Source organism: Nelumbo nucifera, chromosome 1, assembly GCF_055504915.1.
Source record: "Nelumbo nucifera cultivar China Antique chromosome 1, China Antique-T2T, whole genome shotgun sequence".
Lineage (NCBI taxonomy): Eukaryota > Viridiplantae > Streptophyta > Magnoliopsida > Proteales > Nelumbonaceae > Nelumbo > Nelumbo nucifera.
The window spans coordinates 210,038,982-210,057,634 of NC_142649.1; the positions used below are offsets into that span (position 1 = coordinate 210,038,982).

Genomic DNA, 18,653 nt, shown 5'->3' on the forward strand with positions numbered 1-18,653 from the left:
ATTTTTAATTAAATCTTTAATTCAAAAAAAAATAATCTGAAATTAATTACTGATAAAAGAAAAGCAACAATCAGTAAATCAGGGCTGTTCGCACAATCCATCCTGCAAAACAGAGGTTAGATCACAGAATGCAGTTTCATAAACTGCAAATCGCAGATAGCGATTCTCCCATCTGCGAAATCTTCTTCTCTGCGATTTCTCCCTTTCTGCGCTGCCATCTTCGATCCATTATTAAAATAAATAGAAATCCTATTTCTATTAATAATTACAACAGATCGAATACCTATACATTGAGTCTAGAAAATAAAAAAAAAATATTTACAGACCAAATGTAATAAATAAATCAAGAAACTGCAAATCTTGCAGGTTCCTTGCGCAAACCAAGATTTCGATCTCCTCTTGTACGAACAGCCCATAAATCAAGAAAATCATAAAGAACAATTCTAAATAATAATCAGATTTATAAAATTAATTTCAGATTATTCGCCCATTAATTTTGGGAACAAATTTCCCAAAACCCATATCTGCGCAAATCGGGTAGAACACCTTCTGCCCATTTGCGCAGGTTCAGATCTGAAACAAATTGGTTCAAGATTTGAACCATGGCTCTGATACCACTGAAGGGATGAGAGATCCATCCTATGGACGCCCAAAAGATTGCGGAATAAGGGGCGAATTTCAAAAATTTTATCTCTCCCTTCAACTGGGAATCGTATTCCCTATTTAGAAAATCATATTTTCAATGATCAATCTTGAACCATAAACTGAACCAGATCTGAACCAAAAGGAGTGGGAGAGGATTATACCTGATACGGAGAAATACTATCTCCCAAAGGAGGTGTTCACGCCCAAGGAAGGATCCAAAATCTGCTCCCACTGAAGATGGCGCAGTGCAGGGTGGAGCAGAATCAGCAACGTTCTTCAAAAGAACTTGATCCTTCGTAAGGATCAACTGGACGACTTGAGTACAGCTCCAACCAATCTTTTCCCTAAAAGATTGAAATCAAGATCCAATCTTGATTGCTCCCAAGAACTAGAGATCGAACTGAAGGAATGGCAAAAGCAGGAAGGTGGCGGCAGGAGAGAGTTCGCAGTATGCAGGAAATCTCTCAATCTCTCTTTCTTTAAGAGAAGAATGCTGTTGATGATGTAAAAAGCTGCCGCCCCCTTCCCCTTTTATAATCTCAAAGGGATCAGCTCCTAATCAGATTAGGAGCTACTAATCCAAATCATATTTGGGTTAGAAGTCCCTTAGTGATAAGGGATAATCCTTATCTTATCTGCAAATCAGATCAGCTGTCTCCTAATCTAATTAGGAGGTTTCCAGATCTAAATCTTATTTAGATCTTGGACTCTCTGAGTGGATAGGGTCTAAGCCCAATCCTTTTAGCTGACCCACTTCAGAATTCGCCCCCTTTAAATGACTGATCAAATCAGCCCAGTTCGAAATGGGCTTAAGGCCCATTTAAGGTTATGTACTCAAAAGGCTTCCAAATTGCTGCCCAGTTGGGCTTCCTTGTATGGCGTGGGACCCAAGCATTGATCTACACATCAGCCACATGGGTTCGGCCCAGCCTTTGCTACAAGGCCTGGCCGAATACACTGTTAATGACAGTGCACCCCCTGAAACCCATCAAATGAGCTCTATGGGCCCAACACTTACACTAAGTGGTCCCTGGGCCAAGCCACCTTGTAACACCCAGGGACTGTGGGCAGATGCAAGATTAGCCCATCAGGTGTTATCCTCAATGGTCTTACACTTAACCTCTCAGCCCATAATGATCATACACTGCCCGACAAGAGAGGACCTCTCCCTCGGCTGCAAGGAACAGTGTTGCACTCTCCACTTATATGGATCCCGGGAATTAAAACCTTCTTGCAAACAATTTAGAAACCATACATATATACTTTTATATCTTATATAAAATATATTTTGCAAAAAAAATCTCAACGGTTGAAATCGGCTGCCGGCAGTCTTGGTTTCCATCAGTGAGAGTGCATCCCCGATCATTACCTTTGTCCGACAAAGGGGCTGATCCTGTCACTATAATCACCCACTCAGATGAATTCTCGGACTGTCCCAACATACCCAGGTTTTGACCCCCGCTAAGGATCTCACTGATTGGTACATCAAAGACAGCCCAATCCGACACCTAGTGTAGTATCATAATCGAGTCTAGGGGTCGGGTGTAACTTTCCAGTTTTGCCCATCAATCTCCAAGGTCCAGGGCAATACTGGAAATCTGGTCCAGTTCAAAGATTCAATTAATCCTACACTGTATGTGCCTAGGGTCTCACCCTGGCAGCTGAGACAGGCCACCCCAACCGACTTGGTGGCACCACAGTGTCAGCCTTGTCAGGATAGGTCTCCCCAGACCGACCCACTGGCTATGAACATTCTAAACTAACACGAGTCTCATTAAGTGTCCAGTTTAAGGGTATTACACAGAAACATACCAAGGGAACATGAATCAAATATGTATCTTTATTCATTTACAATAAACTCATAAAGTACATCATTCTGATTGAAGCTAAGGGCATACAAAACTGTCTAACACCATTCTCATGCAAAGTTGCATGCCCAGACCAAACTATTCTTAGCCATTCCATACTCAGACCATATTTTGGATCATCAACCACACAAGATATGAATTAATGCTCATGCATCAGAGAGTGTGATGGGTTAGATGCTTACAATCTTATTATTGTTACTCAAGGAGTAGTAAAGCATCTATCAGGAGATAATAAAGAAGAAACCAATAGAACGAAAATTAAAATGTCCTTTGTTTGTCCAATAGGACCTAGCTCATAAATTAATATATAAATATATGTCCCGGAAATACTGTAAAACCCATGAACTAATTTGATTGCAATGGCTCCTTGGTCTCCCAACATTATCCTAATGCTGATGCGCGCTATGACGAGATTAATGGCCAAGCCCCCGAAGATGATTGGCTGCAAAACCATATTGACATGTTAGTTTTTTCTGTCAAACTCATTATATGTAGCGATATATTTTATAGCTAAATCTTCTGCTATATACACAAAAAAAATAAATAAAGAATAAAAATGGGCAGCACTTGATAAAAGGATGGAAATGTAGAAAACATACTCAATCATATCTCCCCAGTAATTGGTGGGTTCACAGTCCAGATTCAGTTCTCCCCAGGCATCAAAGGTAGTTGAGGTGGAAGGGGTGCTCTTTGCTTCCATTTTAGGATCAACTGAAACCAATGGAGGAATAATGTCCAGAGCAGAAATGTCATACGAGCTGCTTATTAAGTTTTGATCACTGATACTACTCCCATTACTGTCACATAGTGTCGACCCAAATCCTCCCAAATAAACTGAGCTGTCAAGAATCTGATTATAATCGTTAACGTTGGATGGCTCTTGGATTCCCAAATTTGTAGAGGTAGTGGAAGGCATGTGATGAGTATGGTGATCATCAGGACCCGGACCAAGAAGGTTACTCAGAAGTCCTTCCAATTGGGCGTTGGACCCGGCGTGTTCTGCGAAGTTCTGACCCTGAAAGGAAGCTGATCGCAGGAGGTTAAATGGATTAGAATTTGGAGGCGTGGGGGTATTCATGTTCGCCTGCAGCAGATTCTGAAACAATTGGCTTCTGGCTAGCTGTGCGGCCTCTGCCTGTAGCCTTAGAGAATTGTCCCAGGAGCCCATCAAATTGTTAAGATTTGCAACAGCGAGAAACTGAGGTAGATTTGCGAGGAGATTGAGATCAGTTCTTGGTCTGTGGGTTACGGGGTCAATACCCATTTGGAGGAGTTTCTTCCTTATATGGGTGTTCCAGTAATTCTTAATCTCGTTATCCGTCCTCCCTGGGAGTTGGTTTGCAATCGCAGACCACCTGCAATTGAAGAGATTAAAGAATTGATTTACATGTTACGTACTATCGCCCAATAACCTCAAAACAATATAAAATTGAGACAACATAAAGATAAACAGAAGTTCAATTACTTGTTTCCAAGAACTGAGTGAAGGTTGATGATGATTTGCTCTTCCTCGTCTGAGAACTTTCCTCTCCTGATATCAGGCCTTAGGTAATTAGTCCACCTTAGTCTGCAACTCTTCCCACATCTGTTGAGTCCTGCGAGCCTGGGGAGTGCTCTCCAGCTTCCGTGGCCATGTTTCTGAATATATTCTATCAGCTTCTGATCTTCCTCGGGCGTCCATGGCCCTTTCTTTAAACCACTATCATCGCAGCAAGGAGACCTCGCCATGGTATGTACCTGCAGACGGATAGAAAAAGCAATTTTCAGGGAAAATTCCTAATAAGTTTAAGTGGGGATGTGTTTTGATTACAGAACTGTGTCTCCTTGGCTAATATCGCAGTGTAGTAAGCAAATAGCCGGACAAACATAAAGGCAAACCAACCTGAGAATCTGAAATAGGTTTTGGATTGAAGACAAGGAGAGGTTTACCGTGGAAAAATCTATGAGAGCAATGTTGGTTTTATAGTGTCTTGATACGTGCCAATATAACGATTAAAATTGTTAAATACGCATGTCTGAAAGAACTCAGATATTTTAATTAGTTAATTATGAATTTGGTATTCTTGTAAAGTTGTAATTAACTAATCGCAGAGTCTTCAATGAATTCAAGGTATTGAAGGGTTATACCTTTGGCGTGGGGTTTTCAATTTTTTTTTTCTTTTCTTAAATCTTAATCTTAAAGTTGCGAAGCCTAAGAGAAGGCTTGAAACTTAAAATTAAGGTGACGACATTTATACTCTGCAATTGCTTTTTTTCATTGTTTTTAATAAAATAGAAAATATTTATCTGAGGTCTGAGCTATATATAATGTAAACAGAGCCACCCAAACGCACATCTGATCTGACCCTTGGCTTAGGCTGCATTTGGTTGCAGTGCAATTTCATTTGCACTAGTACAAATGCATAGGAGTGCAAATGAAAAAAATGCAAATTTTGATTTAATTTTGTTTAGGGTTTTATGATATTCTAACTTCAGGTCTTTTTTTAAGTCATTTATACGAAATCAAACAAAAGAAGGTAAGGTTTGAAATAAAAATTAAATAAGAATTTATACCCAAATCATTTATACTATCATTGTTTTGCATTAGTACAAATTTATTTGCCAGGCAACCAAATGCAGCCTTAAAAACAGATTCAGAACAGCCTTAGAAACCACCCATGAACAAAAAAGAGACTACGTAAAGGAAACCGACAACAACATAAGATTCAACTCAGAAAAGGTTTCGTATGTTTATATCACCTTTTTAGAGACAAAACCCTCCCCACAATATTTTATTCAAAAGATAAAACAAGTTAGAAGTAATAGCCTAATAGGAAAACAAAAGGCAAAAATAAAGTAAGATAACAAAAATAAAAGTAAATATAAAAAAAATAAACAATAATAGAAAAATATTTCTTCTCATCTATTTTATTTTTGTTTTTTTATTTTCTGTTATTTCAAATCTACATTTTTATTATTTCTTTTCTTTTTGGTAAAACAGATATGAGGGTAAAAGATGTCATTGTATACCTCCATTTGCCGGTATTTAAAGGGGGGGGGGGGGGGGGGGGGTAAGTTGGTGACTTGATAAGTTGACCAAAATACCCATGCTCATTTGCCACTATATCGGGTCCCACAGTAATAAAAAATAGTTGAGAATATCAGTTAGTTGGGTAAATATTTTACCTGCGTAGTTGTTGGTTGTTGTCGATAAGTGTTTTCTCCCTCTCTTACCTCTCTCTTTACATAGTTAACTGGTAGCATACAAAAACATTCGAAATTTTCTTACTCAGCAAAATTTATTTGGAGAATAGTTGCATGGACAAACACACTTATCCACGTAAGCCAAAATGAACAAGGCTCAAGAGAACCCGCAATGAATAATGCAGTCACAAGGTAGAGGGGATGTCCTAGTAAGTAACACACAAACTATAGGCTAGGTCCTACAAAAACTAAGTAAACTATAGGGGGGATGTATTAGTAAATTACCCCTTGTTTTATTTGCTTGTATGTTCAAATAAACAAAGAAAACGACTCATATTTGCCTCGTGGCAAAAGGCTTGGCAAATAATTTACCACATGTGATTTGTTGAAAAATTAGATACATACATGTAAGGCTGTCACCTAAACTGAAGATGAAGCGTAGATGAATGAGGGCTAGAAGGAACATATTCATCAATTAACAGGGATAGATCAATGGGTAGGTTGCCATGTGGCATCCAACAAGAGAGTCAAGAGGGTCATCAGTTTCTTCACAAGGCACAATGGAGAAGAAACCACCCACTCTGGTTTCTATATTTGATGTCGTATATGGTGAACTGAAGCATCCCAAGACACGCAAAAAATCTAGTCTTATATATTACTGGATTGGGTCCATTAAGCCCTGACGACATCCTCCTCCAAAGTCCCAACAATATTCCAATAAGAAATTTGTATCTAAAGGTAATGGCATGGATGCAATATTTATTACTATAACAATTAACAAATACCAAGTGGAGATTTGAGTCTTATTAACAAATACCAAGTGGTTGCAATATTTTATTTATTACTATAACAATTAAATAAGGCATTAATTAAAGTAATGGGAAACAATAATAAGTAATTAAATAAACAAATAAAGATCTTAGTTAATTTCTGCTTAAACCCATTAATATAGATTTGTTGAAAGGAAATTTTAGGTCAAACTTCTTATATAAGTAAAACTAGGAATGTATCTCCTTTAATAAGAATCCTTATGCAAATTTTCACTAATTTCAGATATTCTAAGTTAATACATCACCAGAAAAAGAGGAGAAAACATGGCATAATATATCTAATGTAACAACTGACTGCATGGAAGAGATGAATCATGTCTTCTGCATCATATATATGTGAATTCTATATATATATATATATATATATAAACAGTTGTTTGGTGAGTGACATGGGTATTTTTTTCTTAATATTGCCTTGTATATAATATTTGTTTATTTATTTCTATGCTAGGCTCATAAGAGCTAGGAAGTAGTCGGCATTTGCTTTTGGCCACCTATTGCAAATTATATGATAATACAAACCAACTTAGTTTCACTTAAGCAGCCATGTACGAGCCATGGCCTATAAGTTCTTAGGATTCGACACATATGGTCTTCACTCTCCAGCCCACCCTAATTTAGACGGATGTTTTATGCTGTCTAGCATTTTAGTTTACTGTTAATTAAGCATCCCAACCTTCTTGTTAATTATTGTTAAGTCCCCATCGATGAGATATATATATATATATATATATATATATATATATATATTTACTATTCAATGTTTAGGCCATTGTTAGATTCATAATTGTCAGTCATCATTCCTGGTGAAGATGATGAAAGGGGGGTACTTCTCCATCATGAAAAGATCACAAAATCTGCCCAACATAGGATATACCAAGAGAACCTAAATCTTTGTCCTAATTGAACCCATAAAAAAAGCAACCTTCTCATACTAGAAGAGAAACAAAACATAAAATATTGAAGGCATCTTTATGGCTGAGAGAGTTTATATGGTAAAACTAATGTGCAATTCAAATTTGACAAATACTCGCTATATAGCGCAAGAAATTAACCAATTATAATTAACAAGTTAATAATTAAGTAAAGGTTAACTAAGAAATAACCAAACGGTCACCGTTGAGAAGGACCATTCAATTTTGATTCTCCAACCCAAACAAAAGATCCAAATTTTGAAATCATTCGCATGTCTAACTAGGCAAGTAGTTAAGTAGAAAAATAATGTCAAAGAAATCAGTAATTAATTAAGAAAGAAAAAGAGATAGACTGGTCGATCAAGAAGGCGAGCTTCATCACTTGACTTCTAATTTGCAGCCCTATTTGGTAGCTAGCATGAAGTATCAGCTTTCTTCCCTCAGTTCACTCTATCAGGTGTGGTGAGTTATATATCTTAGGCTCCGTTCGCTTTTTGGTAAGTTATTTATCCAGGTAAATGCAATTATCTGAGTAAATATTTCCTAAAAATATTTGTCCGGGTAAATGCATTTACCCATGTTCCTTTATTTCGTAGGTAAATATGGCAATGACCATTTTAGTCATAAAAATCTATTATTAAAAGTGGCATTTTTGTTCCATTCAAGTGTTGGCAACCTTCCCCTTAGGTGGGATTGTGGGAAAGTTATTTACTCACCTAGGAAGGGGTAAGTGATACCCAGGTAGCCAGGATAATAAACATTTCTTGGTCCCCATATAAATATAAAAAAAGAATATGGAATTTTTGATCAATGAAAACCAAAATCCTATTGACCAACTTTCCCCCTCTCAAAATCCCAAAAAAGAACGCCCCCTTAGAGTATGTCTTATATAAAACATATATTTAGGTTTAAACATAAAACCATAGAAAATACAATAAATTTTGGACCACATAGACCGGAAGAGATGTAGGACCTGCTGTTGTCAATTCACTTCTAACAAGGTAGGGCTGTCATATCTCACTTCTAACAAAATAAATAAATAAACAGACATGAGTCAGTTGTCATATATTTAAAAAAAAAAAGAGTCAGTTGACATATATCAGTAAACAATCAATTATCTTTATAATAGCTGGGCAAATGGGAGATAAAATTGTCCCTATTTAAAGGCCATATGATGTAGTTATGTCGCTAACAACATGGGGGCCACATGGTGATACAGTCAAGGGATATGATCATCTAATTATCCAGAAGAGGGGTTGGCTGTTAGGGTTATGGTTTTCTTGTCTGACTAGCTTTAATTAGTTTTATTGGTGGATAGTTATCTTAATTAGCTAGCTAAGAGTTTCTTGTACTAGATTAATTACAGCAGTGTTGACAACGATCAATGGTAATGGAGGATGCAAGTTAAAAGGGGATAATTAGTTTCTATCCTGTTTTTTTTTTTTTCAAATCACAATAGAAGAAGCACTAAAATTAATGATCCTGGTTTAAGTTATCTGTGTGTGTTTTCAAGACTTCAACGTGGAATTTGGATTTGGAAATAACAAATGATAATAAAAATGTAAGCTCTTGCTTTCGAAAAAAAAAAGAAAACAGAGGGAGAGGAATCTTAGAAATTAGAAGATCTGATATTGTCTCCTCAGTCTCAATTCTCAAGTGTGTTTAATATATACTAGTCCATTAAGAGAATTGACCCTCCTACTTGCTTGTTTCTGCTTCTGCGTGTAAGACAACGTCATTTTCTTCTGAGGCTTTGATTCCAACTACCCTTTAATATACATGAATATATTCATAATTCAACAATTACAGGTTAGTTGCCTACCGGCAGATGTTAGTCTGATTGAAACTGAAAACCCAAATTTATGCAACATGTTTGTAGAAAATGTCTCCTTGTAATATTATGAAACAGTGGTTTCGTTATCTTTCACAGTAAAGAAGATTAGTTTAGGCAAAGGATCTGGGGTTTCCATGAGATACGACTATTAAAAAAAATTGAAACAAATTAATGCCACGCATTCATGATTCATGGGAATTTTAATTTTTTTAATCCAAATAGTAACCAGTACTCGGAATTTGTTTTATGCTGTACAAGATGATCTCTCAGCAGATCTTAGCAGATCAAGGAGTAGTAATTTTTTAATGCTTCCCAATGATCATTATACAACTAATCCCATTTTGTTTACCCTTTAAACTGTCAAACTAACAATATGTTGAAGCCCTCTGTCCAGTCCTGATCATTGGTCAAAACATTTCCAGTTGTGCCTTTCCACTTATTTTGACCCATGAAGTAGATATGGCAGGACGCCAAATTGTCTTCCACCAAACATATTAGGCCATTATAGTTACGTGGAATTAATCTATGTTTTGGAAAGACATGATACCCAAAGAGCTTTGACCTGCCAATTTTGATAAATACCATGTGTGATTGATTGGTTACAGGTTTTTTCGGTATCATATGTTTTCTTTTGGTATTATATGCTTTGACATGCAGTTCAAAGAACTTGAACTGTACCAGATATCAGATATGAAGCAAGGATTTCTTTAGTAGGTGTTTGGCATGGATTCAGTTGTTTCAGAGCTATTTTCTGAGAAAACGGTGTTGTATGGATGAGAATGTTTTTCAGAAAATGGCTCCTTTTTTTTTGTTTGGCATTGATACTGCCACATAAGATGTTTTTTGGGGAAATAGCACTGGTTTTGTTTGGTAGCAGTGCTGTATAACTGTTTTCAACATTGGTCTACATTATCCAACTCGTCAGATGACGCCACATAGGTGCCACATCATTGTACCATTGGCAGCAATGGGATGGAACTTCAAAAAATGTTGAGTTTGACGCTTCCTCAGACCATGACTTCCTGATTTCCAAGGCATAGTCTAGAGCAACATTTGTTTCTGAAAAAATGGAACCAAACATGAGGCCATTTTCTGGGACAGCGTTTTTTCTGACATGGTTATGATGTGGTGCTGTTTTATGGGGCAAGGGCATCAATGCCAAACACCGCCTTAAGAGTTGGGCTAGCCAGATAACCAGGTTGGGCTTTGTAAGGCCTGGCATTAGTTCTAAGAGTTGGGCCTGCATTAGCCCCAACACTTGGCACTTGGCCCAGCACACCCAAGTTTTACCCTTGCACTCGGTCACTAGTAGTGTAAGCATAATCCACCCATGCAGAAATTCTTCATTGTGGCCCATAAGTTGGTTTGATTTGCAGTTCGAGTGATTTGTTTTAATTTTATTTTACATAGATAGTAGGGTAGTTAACTAGTAATACTATTTAGATGAGAGCCCAGGCCCATTCAAATTTTAATAAATCCACAGTCCGGGCCCATTCAAACTTTCTAATCTCGTATATTCCGGCATGTATTCAGTATTCTTCTTATTTTTCTGAGAAATTAACAATAACTGTTGTTCATAATTCATGCACGATATGGTAAAGAAGAAGATACAGTGAAAGAAACTACAATATGAAACAAAATAGGCTCATAAACAATACCTGTACATTGGGCTACAAAACCCAATCAAAAGTGAACACTTGATGCAACCAGTACTTTACTCCTGATTGGGCTTCGTAGCCCCTTGTACATATCTTGTATGTTGGTTAATTTGCTACCTATCTCTGGACTCCCTTCATAATTGACGAGGATGAGGAGGGTATTTTTCTGCCATTGTAGAGCTATTGTTGTTGCTGCTGTTTCTGTAAGCTAATCAACTTATAATACGCACCATTCTTGTCCTCAACCAAAGTAGAATGAGTCCCTTGTTCTATGATCTTTCCATCTTGAATTACTGAGATTTGATCTGCATTCTGAATGGTAGACAATCGATGTGCTACCATTACTGTAGTTCGGTTCTTCATTAGCCTGTCGAGTGCTTGCTGGACAATACGCTCAGACTCTACATCGAGGGCACTGGTGGCCTCATCAAGTAGCAAAATCGCTGGATCTTTGAGAACAGCTCTGGCGATGGCCACCCGTTGCTTCTGCCCACCAGATAGTTGCACTCCTCTTTCTCCAACCTTAGTTGAGTATCCCTCAGGAAGCCCACTGATGAAAGCGTGTGCATTAGCGAGCTTGGCAGCCTGGATAACCTCTGCCTCTGATGCTCCCTCTTTTCCATACAGAATGTTCTCATAAATGGTCGTAGCAAACAGTGCTGGTTCTTGTTGGACGAGGCCGATGTGCTTCCGAAGGGACTTGAGCTTCAATTTCTTAATGTCTTTTCCTGTGAGAGAGAATTTCATGCATTTATATGGGGATGAGATTATTATCTTCATGGAATTAAGATCGATCATCATCTGGAAAGTGGAAACACTTACCGTCAATCATCACCTTCCCAGATTTTGGATCGTAGAAACGTAATATAAGCGAGATCACAGAGCTCTTGCCCGACCCACTTGCCCCTACCAGCGCCATGCTCTTACCTGCACGAACCCTGAGATTGAAGTTCCTGAAGATGATAACGTCTGGCCTTGATGGGTAGCTAAATTCAATGTGCTTCAACTCAATCGAGCCTTGGACCTTGGTCACCTCCTCTCCGACGTCTCCCACAATCTCGGTCTTCCTATCCAGCACTTGGAACACTGAAGCTACCATCTGGTTCCCCTTTACGATGTCCGGCGCCAGTGCTAATGTCTCACCCATAGCCAATGCACTTACTATTAAAATCATGAATGATTTAATGACTGATTTGAAGCTGACCATCCCCTTCCCCATCAAGACAGAACCATACCTGCTTAGATTTTGATCATATATATATGTAGTATAATAAAGCAAGGGCATAGGATGAGGCTGAGTTAGGTTGAATTGAAATCAAATTTGATTGAATTACATACCACAAAGCAAGGGCATAGGATGAGAAGATGAAAAATTGTGAGACACCATACAAGATGCCGGCAACCTGGCCACGGCGGAAGGCATGCTTGCTTGGCTCATCTAGCTCTCGTGCGTACAGATCAATGACCTTATCTTCTGAACAGAAGGCAGCAACAGTGCGGATGTTCCCCACTGCCTCGCCAGCAAGCATGTTAGCTTTAAGATAGGCCTTATTCAAATCACCGCCATAGCCTTTCATGAAGAGTTTCTGCAGTCATGCATGCACATGCACGCATATATGATCATAAGAATTTAAAGCTCAGTTACGTTAATTTTTTTCATTCATCTAGAGATGGTCCATAGTAATAATAAGCATATATATAACATCGAAATCGAACTAGAGAATAATGGCATAAAATGATAAACCTCACTGATGTGTCCGCTAACTATCAAGGGAAAAGTGGCCAGGACAACAAGCGTGACTCTCCAATTCAGATTGAAGGCAATGATGAATGAAGTGAAGATCATAGATATATTCATTATAAGGATTGTCGATCGATCAACAACTATAGTTCGCAACAGAGTTGCATCGGATTCTAGACGTGATGATAGCATCGAGCTAGTATTACTAGTATCATCGAACCATCCAATTTCGTTTCTCAAAATGGCTGAGATAAGAGAAATTAAGAAGAGATCATCAGTCGTCTATATATCAACGTGATTTGGGCAACAGAAAGGCTGTTGTTATTTGGTCCCAAAAACTCAAACGGATCACATATTAAGCTACCTGCATTGGTTTATTTACCTGCAAACATCTTCTCCCGCACCCGAAGTGTTAGCCGCTCACCGATGATCCCAAAACTAAGATGCTCAATTGAGTGAAAAATGATAGTGGCAGCAGCACCTCCACAGAAGAGGAATGCTATCTTCTTGATTTGGTGGCGCGTGGTGTTCCAGTCCATGTAATAGGCAACTAAAGCCTCTGTAACTCCAAGAGCGAAAAGCGGCATCTGGGCACCGGACATAATTGCACCAGTGACGCCATAGATAATATAGATCCAATCAGGAAGCACCATGGAAAACATTCTTCTCATGGAGACGGGCTTCTTCTTTTCAGGCTCACCATCTTCTGCAACGTAGCGGCCAACGGATTCCTTATCAGAGCGGAAGCTGGCGCCAAAGCTTGTGGTTGTGCGGGACAGTTCTCGTGAAAGCTTTATGCTGCCAAAATTCATGAGTTGCATGTTTAAGATTGTAAGTACTCAAGCATTCAAGTTGATGGGGGTGTTAAATATGAAACCCAGTTGAAGTTTGAAGAGAATGTGTTTTTTAACTCCATCCATGGATGATTGGATGGGATGGGACATATATATAAGGAGCCCAAATGAACGTTCAAGTGTTGGTCAAGGTACCTGAGTGAGCGCCCCATGGAGTCTTGATGCTGCAAAGGTGCCGTCTCTTGGAGATGCACTAGAGATGCATAGGCACTGTTTGGGTTCAACATAAGTTCTTCATGGCTTCCACTCTCCACAATCCTTCCCCCTTGAACGACAGCAATTATATCGGCATTTCTAATGGTGGAGAGCCGATGAGCCACCACAATAGTTGTTCGTCCAACCATCAACCGATCAAGCGCTTCTTGCACACTCTTCTCAGATTCAGCATCAAGGGCACTTGTGGCCTCATCGAGGAGGAGGATTGAAGGATTCTTCAGTATTGCACGAGATATTGCAATTCTTTGCTTCTGTCCACCTGATAACTGTATTCCTCTCTCGCCAACCTGCAACCATGCATGAGCGACTGTTATATTAGAATGCTGTCATTTAGCAGGATGCATGATCCTGCCATCATGAACGACTGTTATATTAGAAATCATATACCTGTGTCTCATATCTATCGGGAAGGTTGTTGATGAACGAAACCGCCTCTGAAAGCTTAGCAGCTTGTGTTATTTCCTCCAAGGTGGCATCATCTTTCCCATATAGGATGTTCTCACGAATGGAAGTTGCAAAGAGAGCGGGTTCCTGATTAACCAATCCAATTTGCTGCCTAAGCCATTTGAGGTCGAGTTCCCTGATGTCGTTCCCATCTAAGAGAATGTGACCAGAAAGGGGTTCATAGAAGCGCTCGATCAATGAGATCACGGTGCTCTTTCCAGACCCACTTCCTCCAACGATGGCAACAATCTTTCCCGACGGTATATCGAGAGAAAGCTTATTGAAGATCACTACATGCGGGCGAGACGGATAACTAAAGCATACATCCTTGAACTGAATGTGGCCCTCCACTTTGTTGAGGATTCGTTGTCGTCCAGTTTGCTGGGAGCTAGCTTTGCTAACTGTGTTCCTTTCGATCATCTTAAAAATGGGGTATGCAGATGCTCTTGCTTGCATGAACGTAGAGATGTTTGGTGCAGCCATTCCAAGAGAGCTGATGAGGAAAAATTCAAGTGAGACTACAACAAATTAATTCAACACGTACACAGCCATGTTGATAAAGAAAGCATTACTTGATTGAGAGGTCAGGGACTAAAACTTACAGGCCAGAAATGACAACGTTGAGCATGGTGGTGAAAGACTCTCCGCCATTAGCTATCTTCTTGTGGACGACAATGCTAGTGAACCATACCAGCAATGCCCACGACAAGAAGAGAACGCAGTGCATTGTTCCAAGCCCCATACCCTTGGCTAGTCCTCCCCTCTTGCCATACTTGTACGTCTTGGCAAGTGCATCCTTGTACATTTTCACAGCCTTCTCCTCTCCCACAAAAGCTTGGACTGTTCGAACATTACCAATCACCTGTGAAAGAAAATATGACCTTAATCAACTTGTGAATCGTGATCACTGATCACAGACAATATATAGCTTGACCTAGATTCAATTGAAGCAATTGAAGAAACCAACCTCTTCTGCGATTTCTCCAGCCTTCACGTACGATTTCCTTACTCTGGCCATAAGACCAATTGCTATATATGCATACAAACCACCAGCAATGGCAATCAGCGGAACTATAGATAAGGTTACAAGGCTGATTTGCCAAACCCGCGCAAATCCTATCGCAAATCCCGCTATGAAACGGCTTATGTAGTGTATGAAATTCCCAACCTGTATCACATTTATAATTAGATTGGTAAATTTGTTTGAATTTTATATATCAGACCATCTGAGAGAGAATTCTGGTTATATAATAATACAAAGACAAACTAGTAGAGGTTAGTAGGGGTATTGAGGTAAGAACAGAAGAAGAAGCAGGTAGGACCGACTGGCCATACCAAAGAAGCAGGTTTTCACCATTTGGGTTTTCCATTTAGGGGCCATAGGAATTGTATTAGACTTGGACATAAGAACGGACTAAGTTTAGATGGGTATTGGGAATGGGCCCATATAACTTCACTGACCCATGTTATAGGAGAGGGGGCAGAGGGTAACCACTGGCCTAATGGGTCCCGTCCCAAGTATAAAAAAATGTTAATTATTAGGGCATTATTTGTCCATCTTCATTTTAAATTTTATAACAATCATTTTGTTTAATGTTTAGTTAACTGCATTGGAATCATAAGCTTTTGATTATAGTCTTGCACTCTTGCGTACCAAACTGATCTACTAAATGGCACACGCGGGAATGGGTCCCATTTCACCAACGTGGACAGGTGGCAAGTTATTGGAATCCAGACCCATCCACGGTGCTATGTATCAGACCAAGATTTAACTTTTATTTTGTTCTTTTTTTTTTCATTGGGATTTCTTTCCTTTTCTTTTATGTACAAAATCTGAATGTCCATATTCTATACATGTTTTTTTGTTTCTTTTTGATAAGTGCGAACATGAAAGTACTTTTGAAAAGCACAACGAGTGGTAGGTCTTGATCATTAAACATGCAAAACTGGCATATTATTGCAGCCGAAGGCCAGAGAGAGAGACGTAGCTTATGCTAAATGTCTTATATGGGCCTTTTTTGAAGGACCCAGTATGTTCGACTGGCCCAAGAGAAAACAGGAAGAGCTTACTTATCAACCGTAAAAAACTCCAATTTTTGGAGAATCATTTTCAACAACTTTCAAGTGCAAACAGACGGAAGTACTAATGCATTAAGGACGAGGCCCATTACCAAATAGCTCATAAAGTGGGTATCCATTAGGCAATCTTAATTGCTCAATACGGACCAGATAAATTCTTGATTGCCCAATGAAAAACCTTCTTGTGAACAGATTTCAATTTGTCCTTTCGCCCATTAACAAAATTTTTCTTTATGTAATGGGCGAAAGGACTACTCAACTTCAATTTGTTCTCTTGTGTCCTCCGACTCCGAGTTTAGATCCAAGCCTCTTCCATCCCAAAAATCATAACTCACTAACTCAGTAGGTATTTGATGAGTATATGAACTTTTTGTTGAAGCCAGGAAAAGCCAGACTACTGCTCATTTCTCAGAACTCAAAGTTCTTTGGAAGATGTAGGGCGGGGGTGACACTGTAAACTACCTCTATAATGCATCTTGATGCACCATAGTATTACCCAAATTTAAATTGAAAGGCATTAAATTCAAGTGGGTTCTTCCACCAAAAAAATTAAGTGGGGTTCATGCAGTCATAACTCAAATTAATAATAGCACCTCCCTTTGCGATGAACCTAATTTTGCACTTCTTTCTGCCATCAGCCATGGAGTAATAAATGTAACTGAAGCTATTTAATTTCCAACTCAAAAAGCAAAAGCAGAAAAAAATAAAAGAGAATAAAAATGAAATGACCAGACAATATGGAATGGAAGCCCTCCAGATCCCCTCTCCCCAAAACTCCCTTCTCCTAACCGACCAATTCACCTTAAAAAAATCAATTATTTAGAAATAATTCCCGCTATAATCAATTCAAATTTCCATATCTGCTCAATCCATGAGATCCATGGTCCTCTTACTGGTTTGTATAAATCAAACAGTAATTATGCATCATCCCATCTTCTAATCTAATCATGGCTTCCAACACAGATTTCCGGTTTGAATTTAACAATAAAAGGACCACAAACAACAATATTCGTACCTTCTCAGATATAGCATCTTGAACAACTATAACATCGCTTGTAATCGCAGCGATCACCTCTGCCGTCGAAGCTTCAGTGTCGAAAAGACTTATGTCCTGGTTCAGCATTGCTCTCAAGTAAGCCAGCCTCATCTTCGCCGCTTGTCTCTCTCCGGTGTGCATCCAACAACCAACCTCTGTAAATAAGCTCAAACACATCATAAGCTGCACTCTCACATAAACATAAATAACTATGAAATTAAAGAGAAGAATTGGGCAACGGTACCTATCCAAGACGAGAACAACATAACGATGCTTAGGTAAACAAAATCCAAAGAATACTGCTCAAAACATTGCAAGAACAATTAATTAATTAATGGCCATTAGCTTGAAATGATGGAGAAGTAGTGAAGGCTCAAGGTAGAAGTCATGGCGATATATACCTTTCCGACCTTATGGGACACCAACTCGGGAAAGAGGTAGCCGATACCGATGATATTTATTAATTTTCCGAAAAAAATAAAGAATACGGGCACGGAAGCACCATGAACACACGCACCAACAGAACCGAGGAACATTAAGACGTAATCCCAGAAATCGGCGAAGGAGAAAAGCTTGCTGAAGGGAACTTTCTGGGGTTTCTTTTCATCTTTTTCGTCTTTCTTCTCTTCTTTGACATGGGTGGGCAAAGGTGCTCGGAAGCTCATTTTGGCCAAGAAAGTGGCCGAGAAAGAAGAGAGACGACACTGGTAGTGGAGGAAGCTAGCTAAAGTGCGGCCGAAGCTATCGGGCTTTGAAGCTTGGAGAGAGACGAAGCTATTTAGTAAGACTTAACTACCAAGTTAATCGATTTGGGAGCTATCTTAACTTTTATCTTGCAACTTCTGTTTATGAACATGGAGATGGAGTTCATACTAACCTTTGGAATCATGACTGTATTCGAGAAAATGTATCACGAGATATTGGACTCTCGCTCTCTCTACCTTTATATAAATAAAGGGTAAATTCTATTTCAGTACCCTTAACTTTGGCGGTAGTGGCAATTTCGTACCTGAACTTTGAAACATGTCACTGCACTACTTAAACTTTTAAAAACTGTCAAATTGGTCCTTTTGTTAACAAACAGTCATTTATCTGTTGAAAATGTTAAAACTGCCCTTTAAGAAAAGACATTGTTTATTGTTTTCTACTTTGAAACTGAGCAGTTGAGGTGTTTGAGATTTTAGACTGGGTACAAGTCATGAGATTAACCTTGAAGCACAATAGCAATACTGAAAAAAATAATAATAAATAAAAACAATAACAACACATGTCAAGTTGGTCCATGTCATTAACTAACCTAACCGTCAGTTAATGTCATGAGTTGGTACCCAATCCAGAATCTCAAACACCT

At 38.8% G+C, this 18,653-nt stretch overlaps 2 protein-coding genes across 2 annotated transcripts; both read right to left on the bottom strand.

Annotated features, from left to right (window-relative positions):
- Positions 1 to 2,467: 2,467 nt before the first annotated feature.
- LOC104585642 (transcription factor MYB92-like) lies at positions 2,468 to 4,470 on the bottom strand. Its single transcript, XM_010242594.3, has 4 exons — positions 4,396 to 4,470; positions 3,979 to 4,250; positions 3,113 to 3,868; positions 2,468 to 2,955 (listed from the first exon to the last, which is right to left on the bottom strand). The coding sequence occupies exons 2-4, from the start codon at positions 4,239 to 4,241 to the stop codon at positions 2,916 to 2,918; spliced, it is 1,059 nt and encodes a 352-aa protein (XP_010240896.1). The 5' UTR covers positions 4,242 to 4,250; positions 4,396 to 4,470; the 3' UTR covers positions 2,468 to 2,915.
- A 6,297-nt stretch (positions 4,471 to 10,767) lies between these two features.
- Positions 10,768 to 18,099, bottom strand: LOC104585643 (ABC transporter B family member 2-like). The gene is made up of 12 exons (XM_010242596.2): positions 17,704 to 18,099; positions 17,547 to 17,601; positions 17,282 to 17,457; positions 15,155 to 15,355; positions 14,790 to 15,049; positions 14,131 to 14,680; positions 13,663 to 14,030; positions 13,056 to 13,471; positions 12,677 to 12,918; positions 12,271 to 12,518; positions 11,755 to 12,167; positions 10,768 to 11,660 (listed from the first exon to the last, which is right to left on the bottom strand). The coding sequence occupies exons 1-12, from the start codon at positions 17,965 to 17,967 to the stop codon at positions 11,113 to 11,115; spliced, it is 3,741 nt and encodes a 1,246-aa protein (XP_010240898.1). The 5' UTR covers positions 17,968 to 18,099; the 3' UTR covers positions 10,768 to 11,112.
- Positions 18,100 to 18,653: the final 554 nt, after the last annotated feature.

Coding starts and splice junctions, on each gene's coding strand:
- LOC104585642 (XM_010242594.3), bottom strand. CDS start 4,241: ATGGCGAGGTCTCCTTGCTGCGATGATAGTGGTTTAAAGAAAGGGCCA. Junction 3,869..3,978: donor CACTCAGTTCTTGGAAACAA/GTAATTGAACTT, acceptor CTTCAATTGCAG/GTGGTCTGCGATTGCAAACC. Junction 2,956..3,112: donor TACTGGGGAGATATGATTGA/GTATGTTTTCTA, acceptor ATGGTTTTGCAG/CCAATCATCTTCGGGGGCTT.
- LOC104585643 (XM_010242596.2), bottom strand. CDS start 17,967: ATGAGCTTCCGAGCACCTTTGCCCACCCATGTCAAAGAAGAGAAGAAA. Junction 17,602..17,703: donor TGTCCCATAAGGTCGGAAAG/GTATATATCGCC, acceptor TGTTTTGAGCAG/TATTCTTTGGATTTTGTTTA. Junction 11,661..11,754: donor TGGGAAGGTGATGATTGACG/GTAAGTGTTTCC, acceptor TCTCTCTCACAG/GAAAAGACATTAAGAAATTG.